This window comes from Myotis lucifugus, unplaced genomic scaffold, assembly GCF_000147115.1.
Source record: "Myotis lucifugus unplaced genomic scaffold, Myoluc2.0 scaffold_88, whole genome shotgun sequence".
Classification (NCBI taxonomy): domain Eukaryota; kingdom Metazoa; phylum Chordata; class Mammalia; order Chiroptera; family Vespertilionidae; genus Myotis; species Myotis lucifugus.
In genome coordinates, this window is record NW_005871136.1 from 362,979 (window position 1) to 375,642 (window position 12,664).

Consider the following 12,664-nt stretch of genomic DNA (forward strand, 5'->3'; position numbering starts at 1 on the left):
CAACTCATTTTTATCAGATTTGTTCAAACAAATCTAGATCCTTCACTTTTCTTTGAACACACAGCGGTTTGCTTCTCAGGAAGGTTAATTATTGCTGACATCCTGACAAGAATATGAAGATACAAATCGCCAGGTGTTGTCATTGCACAAAGTAGAAGTCACTGATGCTGAACTAAGTCAAACCCCTCTGACTAGCAGCTACTTGAGTAAGTTTCTGAAAGTGAGCTTGGATTTACTGTGTGCATTTCCCTGAAGCTGTTTAGAAATCCTGGGGAAAAGATGGTGGTTTCCCTAACTTCAGTTCCATGGATATCTCTTAGTCACATGTTGTAGCCTGTGGTGATTGCTTTCTGAAAATGGAGGTGAGGGAATTCAGAAATCAATAACATTTTTTGTTAAAGCCATGTAATATGCATGTTCTTAAGGCGACAACTCAACAGAATGGTAATGAATGTTTGCCCTTGTCAGGGATCAAGTGTCTGCCATCTTTCAGACAAAAAGTGAATTAGGATCTTGGAATCTTGTGGTTCAAATAAATTAACTGAAACAATAATACCATTTCATCTGGAAAAGAAAGATACAAAAAAAAAGGTAAAGAAATACCCCCCTTAAACACACACACACCACAAACCAAAACCAAGAGTGGATGGGATAATTGAGATTTGATTGCTTAATCAGAAACTAAGGAATATTTGTGGGTGTTCTGGAGCTGTGGTTTTAGTTCATAATGAACTAGGTTAGTCAATAGTTGCGAAATATACTCAGCATATAGCTCTCTTCACATGAGCTACTACTGTATATAGTTACCTTTTTATAATAGGTTGGCAAATGGGAAAGTCATATATATATAATTTGATTTATACTGTATAATAAACTATTATCCCAATTAAATGGTAATTAGAAGAAAAATTATTGGGTTTATGTTTTTCTGTTTATGTTAGTTATAAAATTGACTTTTGAAGCCTTTTAAAAAACATATACTGTCTTAAATTCCTTTGTTTTAGCTAATCTGTCTTTTCAGACTTTGTACTGTACTGATAGACATAGAAGTACTCTATAATTTTAAAGAATATTCCAATTTTTGTATTATATCAGTGAAATGCTTTTAGCTGAAGGTACAGAAATTTCCAACTCAACTGACTTAAACAATAGGGAATAAATCATTGCACATAACAAAAAGTCCAGAACCATTGAATTCTTTGACTCCATGACATCATTCAAGACCCAAATCTTTTCGTCTTTCTGCTCTCCCAGCCTCAGCTTATTTGCCTCATTCTCTGGTCTCTCATGGTTTCAAGTTGGCTGTAGCAACTCTAAGCTGTCACATATTTAACATAGCCAGAGGGAAAACGGGTTCTTAGGGTCTTCTGGCAGGTTTTCCTTCACACCTCGTTGTCCAGACTGGGTCACTTGCCCATAAATAAACCATTTAAGGCAAGGGGGGGCTTTGTCCACCATGATGCACTTAGACCAGTGATGGCGAACCTATGACACGCGTGTCTGAGGTGACACACGAACTCATTTTTTTGGTTGATTTTTCTTTGTTAAATGGCATTTAAATATATAAGATAAATATCAAAAATATAAGTCTTTGTTTTACTCTGGTTGCAAATATCAAAAAAAATTCTATATGTGACACGGCACCAGAGTTAAGTTAGGGTTTTTCAAAATGCTGACACGCCGAGCTCAAAAGGTTCGCCATCACTGACTTAGACCAATGAAGACCATAGTCTGAATCACATGGGTGGTGGTTAGGGCCCCAGGGAAAGGTGGATATTTCGACATAAAAATTAGAGTGCTATTTGCAAGGAAGAATGGGAAAATGCCAATGAGATGTGCACAACAAAATTTGACATATAGGGTTCTCCTAAGCTCAAATTAAAAATCCTTGCCCTAACCGGTTTGGCTCAGTGGATAGAGCGTCAACCTGTGGACTAAAGGGTCCCAGGTTCAATTCCTGGTCAAGGGCATGAACCTGGGTTGCAGGTTCTATCATCTTTCTCTCTCTCTTTTTTTAATATACTTTATTGATTTTTTACAGAGAGGAAGGGAGAGGGATAGAGAGTTAGAAACATCGATGAGAGAGAAACATCGATCAGCTGCCTCCTGCACACTCCCTACTGGGGATGTGCCCGCAACCAAGGTACATGCCCTTGACCGGAATCAAACCTGGGACCCTTGAGTCCGCAGGCTGACACTCTATCCACTGAGCCAAACCAGTTAGGGCGATCTTTCTCTCTCTTGCCTTCTCTCCCTTCCTTACACACTCTTTTAAAAAAAATCAAAAGAAAGAATATCCTTGGGTGAGGATTAACAACAAAAACACCCCAAAAAACCTTTATGTAGGATATTTAAATTCTGTGCCTGTGTCAAATTGCAGTCCTGGAAGCTTTATTCTCTCACTACATGCATTCAGTTTGTTCTGCATAGAAACCTGGTCAGGGCTGACCTCCAACCTGGAGACTAGGGTCCAGTGCAGTCTTAAGAAACGGGGAGGGTGGGATAGTCAGAGGCTAGCAGAGCCCCCAGGAAATGGAAGCAGAGCTGTAAATCCCCAAGGAACAGGTTTGAGCAGAGGTGTCACAATTTAGGCTGTGTGTGTGAGGTCCAAGGGAGATTAGGTTCCACCGAACATGATGTCAGGGCTCTTTGAGAAATGCAGAGTGGATTCAGCGAGTGTTCCAGACCAATATCTGCAAAACCAGGTTGCAAGTGGGCCCAGAGCCAGGGGACTGGGCACGGTGCAGGGCTCTTGTGATGCTGACCTTCCCACTGGCTCCTTTGGTTCTCAGTGCACTTGGGGATGGTGTTGGTAGAGCATGCAGTTAATGGATGCTCATTTGGAAAGTAGTAACAAAGCTCAGGCGGAGCAGGAATTACATAAATGGAACATTAAATTGTGGTTTTGTTTATGTGATGTATGCTCTTTTCTTTTATGGTGGGTCAGTATAAGAAATAGTCATATGGCCCTAACCGGTTTGGCTCAGTGGATAGAGCATCGGCCTGCGGAATCAAGGGTCCCAGGTTCGATTCCGGTCAAGGGCATGTACCTTGGTTGCGGGCACATCCCAGTACGGGGTGTGCAGGAGGCAGCTGATGGATGTTTCTCTCTCATCGATGTTTCTGGCTCTCTATCCCTCTCCCTTCCTCTCTGTAAAAAAAAAAATCAATAAAATATATTTTTTAAAAAAAGAAATAGTCATATGATTTCTACATTGAATATAAAACTTTTGTTGTCCATTCTGCTCTTCACTTTTCTCCCAGTTCTCATGTGACTTGTTCCTTCAGGTCTTCTCCTCTGAGAGCTTTTCCCTGAGCCCTCACCCCTGGTTCTCAACCCCCCTCCCTACCCCCACCTTCCTTTTTTTTCGTCATAGCCCTTATTGATGCTGGAAGATTTATTTACTGTATCGTCTTTCTTCCCCACTAGAAGTAGGCTGCAGGAAGATGGGGACTTTGCTCTCGTGTTCATGCTATATTATCTCCAGTACCAAGAACGTACTTTTTCCTATACATTTGTATGTTTAATATACATATTTAAATTTGTAACTTTTGTCGTTAATAGTGAGAGAAGTTGTGTGTGTGTGTGCGCGCATTTTTACATACATAAATGGAATGATGTTGGTTCTGTTAGTTTCTTTTGCTTAACAGTTTCTTAAGGAGACCTTTCCATATTAGTGTATATATTTCTGTCATGTAACTTTTTTTTGTTAATCCTCACCTGAGGATATTTTTTTCATTGATTTTTAGAGAGAATGGAAAGGAGGGAAGCCACACGCGTGCACACACACACACACACACACACACACACACACATAGACTGAGAAACAGCCACATGAGAGAGACACATCAATTGGCTGCCTCCCACACACGCCCTGACCAGGGGCGGGGAACGAACCTGCAACCCGGGTACCTGCCCCTGACCTATCAAATCCAAGACCCTGCGGTGCAAGGGCCTATGCTCTAACCACTGAGACCCACAGGCCAGAGCAAAGTTCCCTCTTTCCTGTTCTGAAAACAGACTATGGCCAAAGTCATCATTGATTCGGTTTCTGCGATATATGTTGATGTTAACTGGGCAGGATGAGTCTATGATGACAGCATGTAGTATATTAGGAACTGGGAGCATTTGAGAGAAATTACTTCTCATCTTTTTCTTAAATTGTATGGAAAGTACATTGTGTTCCTGATCTTAAGGGAAAACAAACAGACATCCTCTTCCTCCCCTTTCAAGTGATTGAGATAAGTGAAATTATGCTCTCTAAGCAAACCTCTGCTTGACTCTAGGATGGTATTCATCAGTCCATCAAAACCGTTCTTGTCAAGGTCAACAATGACTTCATTGTTACTCAATCTGATGGTCAATTGTTAGTCTTTTTCTGCCTAACAGTGAATGTTCTTCCAAAGCATGCTTTTAAATAGTTATACAAATACTTTAAAAGTATAAAACACCATAAAATGTACCACCATGATGTCATTATTCCTTCTTTGATAAGCTGACTGTGTGCTTTAGAAGATTTTTATTTCTTCCCTTTTTCTATAGGGGATATGGTCTCAAAGTACCGAGAACCTTTGATCCACACCTTCCTGAGAGGAGTGAGAGACCCAGATAGCGCTCACAGGGCCAGCAGTTTATCCAACCTTGGAGAATTGTGCCAGAGGCTGGACTTTCTGCTGGGCTCCGTGGTTCATGAGGTACTGCATGTTGATTATTCTCTAAAGCTTTTTTTCATTTGGACCTATGAATATGTTGGGATTGGCAGTCACAAGACCTGTGTTCTTTTTCCAGGTCAGGTAAGTCATTTAACCTCCCTTGTCCTCACTAGTATGACACATATATTAAAAGTGATGCCCAGCCGGTGTGGTTCAGTGGTTGAGCATCAACCTAGGAACCAGAAGGTCACAGTTCGATTCCTGGTCAGGGCACATGCCTGGATTGCAGGCTCAATCCCCAGTAGGGAGCATGCAGGAGGCAGCTGATTGATGATTCTCTCTCATCATTGATGTTTCTGTCTCTCCCTCTCCCTTTCTGTCTTTGAAATCAATAAAAAACACATATTAAATATATATATATATATATATACACACACACACACACACATATATATATAGTTATATTACTAAGAATTTTTAATTTCAAGAGGATTTATTATAAAAAATCCAAGGTTGCCGAAACCGGTTTGGCTCAGTGGATAGAGCGTCGGCCTGCGGACTGGGGGGGTCCCAGGTTTGATTCCGGTCAGGGGCATGTACCTGTGTTGCGGGCACATCCCCAGTAGGAGATGTGCAGGAGGCAGCTGATCAATGTCTCGCTCCCATCGATGTTTCTAACTATCTATCTCTCTCCCTTCCTCTCTGTAAAAAATCAATAAAAAATATTTTTTTAAAAAATCCAAGGTAGACGGCCCCGGTGAGGCTGAGACGGCCCTGGTGAGGTTGCGATGGCCCTGGTGAGGTTGAGACGGCCCCGGTGAGGTTGAGACGGCCCCTGTGAGGCCGGGACGGCCCCTGTGAGGCTGAGATGGCCTCTGTGAGACTGAGACGGCCCCTGGAAAGCTGAGAAAAATACCACATGAACTCACTCATTTACCCTATCTAATAAAAGACAAATAGGGTAATTAACCGTACCTCTGATACGCTTCCCATTGGCTAATCAGGACGATATGCAAATTAACTGCCAACAAAGATGGTAGCTAATTTGCATACTGCAGGCAGGGCGGGACGGCGCCATCCCGCCTGCCCCGCTGCCATCCAGGCCTGCTATCTGCGACCTGGGCAGCAGGCGGCCCGTATGGGACCCGACCCAGGGCTGGCGGGTGGGACCACAGCGATCCGCCACCGGCCACGCCCACAAACAGCCCTCCCGAGGGGATCCGAGGCTGGCAGGTGCTAATGCACCGACCTGCCACTGGCCACCCACACAAACGGCCCTCCCGAGGGGATCCCGGGTTGGAGGGTGCTAATGCACCTATCTGTCACCGACCACGCCCACAAATGGCCCTCCCATGGGGATCCGAGGCTGGCAGGTGCTAATGCACCGATCTGCCAACACGCACACCCGGGCTGCCTTTGCCCTGTGCAAACTATGCAGCTGGGAGAGGGGAGTGGGGCCGCTGGGAGCAGGGCGGGAACTGCCCGGGGTTTGCGTCAGGCAGCCCAGAGCGGAGTGCGAACTATCCCCACCGGTAGCTGCTTGTTCATTCACTTACTTGCTCATTCATTCACTCATTCACTCACTCAGCAAACCCTCTCAGGTCCCTGGCACCAGGCCAGGCACTGAAGTTGAAGCAGCCAGGAGAGGGGTGCCAGGCCGCTGGGACCAGGGCGGGAACTTTCCCGGGGTGGGCTACAGGCAGCCGGGAGTGGGGCCGGAACTTCTGCCTCGTTGCCATGGCAACGAGCAGAAGTTCCCGCCCCGTAGCTGCTTGCTTATTCACTTACTCACTCATTCATTCACTCATTCACTCACTCATTATTCACTCACTCAGCAAACCCTCTCAGGTCCCTGGCACCAGGCCAGGCACTGAAGGTGAAGCAGGATAAGACAGAGCTATGTCCTCAAGATGTTAGTAATTCAGTAGGGCGAAGCAGGCACATGAACGAGGCGGTTGTATGCACAGATGCAGTGTACTGGTTCGGTGAGGGCTGTAACTAACGCTGACTTTGTTCTCTTGATAAAATGGGGCCTCGGGAGCCAGGCCGCCCCAAGCCTGTAGGCCTGTGCCTAGGCCAGGAGTGGCTGGGGTCCCGGAACATGACAGAGGGTGCAGGTCAGGCTGAGGGGTCTGGCCCCACCCCTCACCCTCACCCCCGAGTGCACAGATTTTTGTGCACCGGGCTACTAGTGGATAATAAGGACCATTATAGACTGATGAACAAAAATGGATACAGAGGCAGAGCAGCATTGAGCAGACTGTCAAACTACAGTGGGAAGCCTGGGGAGGGTTGCGGGGGTAGGAGATCAACCAAAGGACTTGTATGCACGCATATGAGAATAACCAATGGACACAAGACACTGGGGGGTGGGGGAGGCCGGGGGAATGTCAAGGGGGGAGAAAAAGGAGACATGTGTAATACTCTTTGTAATACTTTAAGAAATTAAAAAATTAAAAATTAAAAAAAATAAATAAAATAATAAATAAAAAATCCAAGATAACTAAGAGAATTGAAGAAACCTTGAGGAAGGACAGATAAAACTTCACTGGGGTCTCTGGAAATACACTCATGGATTATTCATTGACTTGAACTTATGGCTTTCCTGATTCCTGAGCTTTATATGCTTTGTTTTATTGATTATGAAGGCTATTCTTATAATTAAATTCCAACTTAGGATTTTTAGGAAAGTTATGCACCAGTCATTTTCTCTCCTTGAACTCCTCTTGAGGGACATACCTGTATGCCCAACTTTTGTATCTTTTTAAAAATAACTTAGAAACAATGATTATTACTGACTTAAAACCTTCAATTGCTCTAATATACATGAACCATCAGGCACCTGATGTTTGGTTGTTTTAGCAAATCTCTTGTTGTTTAGCAATATCAACTTGTAACACCTAAGGAAAGGCCTTTGCGGGACTATATGTTTATGTCAGTTAAAGATTTCAGCTTATTATAACTTCTCTGGGTCAAATATTGAAATGGTTCCCACATTTTTTTTCTGTTTACTTGGTTTCTTCATATGACTCAACCTAAACTGAACCATAAATCATGAACTGAAACCTATATAATTTTATTAGCCAATGTCACCCCAATAAATTCAATAAAATTTTAAGTAAAAATTTTGAAATCACCCAGATGTCCGTAGATGGGGAGTTTGTTTGTTTTTAGATTTTGTATTGATTTTTAGAGAGAGAGGAAAGGAGAGAGAAAAAGAGAGAAACATCAATGTGAGAGAGACACATTGGTTGCCTCCCGCATGTGCCCGGGATGGAACCTGTAACCCAGGTACGTGCCCTTGACCCGGAATCGAACCCATAACCCTTGCTTTTGTGGCCTTGAAAAGGAAGAGACTTGCCATATGAAAAAAAGCTACTGACAGGAAGGGTCATGTAGCTTCATCTTAATAGCATTTGCTTTTGACAGTGAAACTTCTGATTTGAAAAACCAGGTGTTTCCATCCCACATAATTTCTGTCTCTTCTTTTTAGATGTTCCTTCTTATGTACCATCCCACGCTTGCCATGTCATCAGTGCCAAGCCGGCCGCCTTGGCTGGACCACAAGTTAGAACATGATTGGACACCTGACAGTTTTAGTATTTCATTCATTGAATCCTCCTATAGTCAGACTGCTCTTGTCCATTCCCATGGAAAAAGTAGGATATTTGGCATGGCTCTTAAGTAGTTCTTCATTCACTTCTTCATTTAACAAATATTTATTGAGCATTTACTCTATGCCAGTTATGGGACTATAACCAAGCCATATGCGAGGAGGTGGGGATCCAAAGTTCCTGACCTCATGGAACTGACACTTAACAGAGGAGAGTTAGGTAATAAACAAGCAAGCAAGTACACAAATACGTACTGTGGTTGGATGGAATAAGTGCTACGGAGGTAAATTTAGAAAGGTAAGGGGTAGGAAGGGAGCTTGACCTTGTTTGTGAACTTGGATGAATAGGAAAAGCTTCAGTGATGAGTAACATTGGAGCAAAGACCTGAGGAAGTAAGGGCTTGACCCAGGCAGCTACCTGGGGAGAGAGCATTCTTGGCAGAGGGAGCAGCAGTACAGAGGCCCTGAGGCCCACTAACAGCAAGGCTAGTGTGGCTTGAGTGAAGAGGGTAAGGGAAGAAGTCAGAGAGGTTATTGCAGTCCAAGTGGGGCCTTGTAAGGACTTTGGCTTTTACTGTGAGTGAGATGGGAAGCCAAAGCAGAGGGATGAAGCTATCTAATTTATTTTAAACAATTATCGTGTCTTCTTCTCTGATAGTTCTCTCAGTGTCTCTTAAAAGCTCTGGAAGTCTTCTAGTCTCAAGAATGCTTAGCCCCGGTGTGTACTGGGGGCGGGAAGGAACTTTAACCTTGGGAAAACCTGTCTTTGGCTGCAAATTGAAGGACTTCTCCTTCACTAGCATTTGTCATGTGCCAGGTATGTTAGAGGACACAGTGAAGGACCCAATCTCTCCCCCCAGGGAACCTCAGGGGAGTGTGAAATACAGAGGAATGAATAGACAATGGACTAGAGGGATGACATAGTACAAGCACGGGGTGCTGAGCAACACAGAGCTGCGACCCTCAGTTAGAAATGCCAGGGCAGTGAGGAGGTTACATTGATCAAGTGTTAGCCAGGCAGAGAAAGAGGAGAAGCGTAAACTGTTTTGATATAAAATTGAACAAAGTAGCCACCATAGGCTCTTCTACACGATCTGATCTGCGGGTCAGAGTTACAGCCCTCGGGCATCTGAAGAAAACCGTCCCCCCTGTTGGGTGGTCCAGATTTGTGGACTGTCTGTGCCGAGACAGTGCTTGCTGGTAGGGGAGGAATATCAAATGTAGGATCATCTCTTCCACATTCTCTGTACCGGGAATTCAGGTTTTTTCTCTCTGTCGATGTCAAGATTTAACCTGTTTGGAGGGCATTATTTTCCCCAATTTCCTCTTGTTCTTGTCAAGAGCTATGTTGCTTGAAACCAAATCTTGAGAAGTTCTTTATTCTTTATCACTTTCTATGAGAAGTAAATATGATTTAAGGCAACCACAGTGAGAGGCCCAACCTCAGTGCAGCAAATGAGATGTGCCCAGGTGACAAGTGCAGGAGCATTCGTGTCTAATGTGGCGCCCACGCAGCAGATACGAAGCTTCCACCTCTGATCCCACTGCATGACCTGCATTTACTACCAGTTTTCCATAGTCAGTGCAGTTTCTAAGTGGCAGGGTGTGTGCCGGGTGAGGGCACGTAGACCCCTGAGACCAGGACTCAGGTGCCTGTCCTGGGAAACCTGCAGGAAGCTGAAGTGGCCTCCGTGGTTCTCTTTCATGGCAGGTTAAATGAGCAAGCCAAGCACGTGTGAATTAGAGACCCACTGCCTTTGCTGTTAAGGCTTCTGAGTTTACAAAACAGGGACAGATGGTCTAGTTTCAGACTAGTTAGCAGACCAACTGAATTTTAACAAAGGAAATGTTTGGAAAAGAGATGAAGATGCAGTTGGAAAATTGAAATCATGCTTTCCTGATACATACCTCCACTCTGGTACTTCTCTTCTGGAATTTTCCAAGGGTTGTTTTTTCCCCCCAATCTTGCCATGTGTATTATTTATTTATTTATATAGTTCTGATTATGTTTGGTGTGTGCCAGCTATTTGAGGAGTGATATTTTTCCTATTTCTGTTGGCTCCTATCAAGTGTCAAATTGCTTAATCTGACCTTTAGTGTTTCCAAAGCAGTCATCTTCCTTCTCTCTGTATGGCTTTCAGAAGTGGGTATGATTGACATAATTTAGCCAATGAAGAAAAAGCCTTACAGAGGACAGTGTATTAAAATAGCTACATTGACCCTTAGGCAGGCCACATGAAGATCACATAGAATGGGTTTCTGTTCTCTGGGAGGACTTAGAAACAGAATAGAAATATTACACCAGTTCATAAATTAGTAAAGACCTTACCTCATCTATCTATTTGCCAAAGCTTTTAGGGGTGGAAGGCAGTGTTGAGTGTGTCCTTGGGGTTGGAGGTGAGAGAGACTAGCCATGGGAGTGGCTTGTTCAGACTGGATGGATGGAAGAGAGTGGCCATGCATTTGGTGAGGGGTCTATCCCACTGGCCTTCAGAAGAGCAACATTACAGATTCGTTTTGGGAGTTTTACCTGGAAAGCAGAAGGCCTTTCTTACCTCTAGATGATATCTGTAAGATCGTATTAAAATTTTGATGCTTTAAAAACATTTTGCATAACTGACTGTCATACACTTCATAGAACTTGGTATTTATGGCAAAGGTATCAAGGAAGGTTCATGAACACTCCTGTTCAGATTCTTCCTGATTGTCCCGGGTGGCTAATTGCAGATGGGGTTGGTACAGTCTGGTGTATAAATCACTAACATCCTGTAGCAAGCAGGAAACCATTCCAGCTGATCTCAGCAAGGCTTGTAATAACCAGCTCTTCTGTCAGTCATGCCTTCAAGGTGGCACAGGCATTCGAGAACTGGCCTTGCCGGGGAAGTCCTTTGCCAGCCAGGATGGCTCTGCCTGTCCTAATTATAGAATTCATGTCTGAGAGTTAGAGCTGGCCTTACACTGAGAGCCAAGGCAGAAGCATAGTGTACTCAGCAAGTGAACAGAACAGAGGTGACAAAGCTGGACATCAGCAGGGTTCTAGGCCTTGGTCCCACAAACGTGGAAACATGGACCCAAAACTAAAGGGAAGCCGGCAAAGAGGCTTGGGCGCATCTGCACATTAAACGGCCCTGTCCTGGCTTTCCCACTTTAGTTATCAGACTGAATAAGCTAAACGTTCATGTGTCAAGAAAGACTCAGACCTAGCTCTAACTTGTTTCCCTGATTTCAGCTCTTACCTTGTAAATACTAAGCCTGCAAGTAGAGGTAGCTATTATATTGTTGCCTGTTTGGAGGTCGCCCAAGGAATTCCTCCTAGGACTGAATTGCTTCCACCGTTAATGCCAGGGGCATGGAAGCCACTGATGGCCTTGGGTCAGGGTGTCCTAGGTCAAAAGCAGAAGCAGCTTGCTGGGTTGCATTGAAAAACAGTCCTCAAAGAGTTGCGTTTTTCTGGGATTTTTCCTTCACTTACAAACTGCAAACTTATCTAATGGATGTACAACTTGATTGAATGCCAGTGCACCACAGATGCAATTATATTTAAGAACAAGCTACTTCTTCTCATCTCTCTGCCATCACTGATTAATTAGACACTTTGAACTATGCCCAACTGTTTGAAAGCTGTGAAAAATACAACCTGCATAGTTAAAATTTCTGCACAAGCCCATGTCCTCATTTGTGCCTGTATGTTTTTTTTAAAAACACACAAAACATTTTTTAAGTATAATATATATTAATACATGTTTCCAAACACACAATCTGGCTATTTTCTTATCATGGTTAGAAATTCCTCCACGGTTGGCCAAGAAATACACTCACATAGTAAATCAAATAACCAAGTATGTGAGAGACCAATTGAATAATTTTCTTACCTTCTATTTTGTGCTGCCATTGGTCACGCTTTTAAAATTTTTTCTTTTTCTTTTTAAATCTTGCACAAGTGCCTCCGAAAGGTTTGCTGCTAATATTTTTAGTGGTACCTCTATGCCTACTAGGAGCAAGGTATAGAAACTCTCATTTTATTACGTGTAATTATTAGCTATATATATGACACCATGTTTTGCAAGTAATTTCCAGTCTTTTCTGTTATAGAGCCATCTCTTAAAGTAAACGAGCCCTGAACGACCTCCTCCACAAAAGAAGAAGCCCAGGCAGGGAGTCTCTGAAATTGGCCCCTGGTGACTCACATGGGGTATAAGCTGGATTTGTAGGACTGGGAAGTCTGGACATGCTAAAGATCAGTTTGAATATTTATGAGTTTCTCTGTCCCTGGGCAGAAACTTTCATCAGTGGCACGTTCATATGCATGCCAGGCCTGAATGTGAACTCTGAAGCCTGCTTAGCCAAAGCTCCGTGGTTCTCAGCCCCCAAGGGCCGCTGTATTTTGGAACAGCTTTT

General features: G+C 43.7%; 1 protein-coding gene across 1 annotated transcript in view; it reads left to right on the top strand.

Annotated features, from left to right (window-relative positions):
- TANGO6 (transport and golgi organization 6 homolog) overlaps positions 1-12,664 on the top strand; it is a 140,502-nt gene that overhangs the window by 99,032 nt on the left and 28,806 nt on the right. The window contains exon 16 of the mRNA XM_006091147.3: positions 4,544-4,695. Coding sequence (XP_006091209.1) covers positions 4,544-4,695 — 152 coding nt within the window. The remainder of the gene's footprint in view (positions 1-4,543; positions 4,696-12,664) is intronic.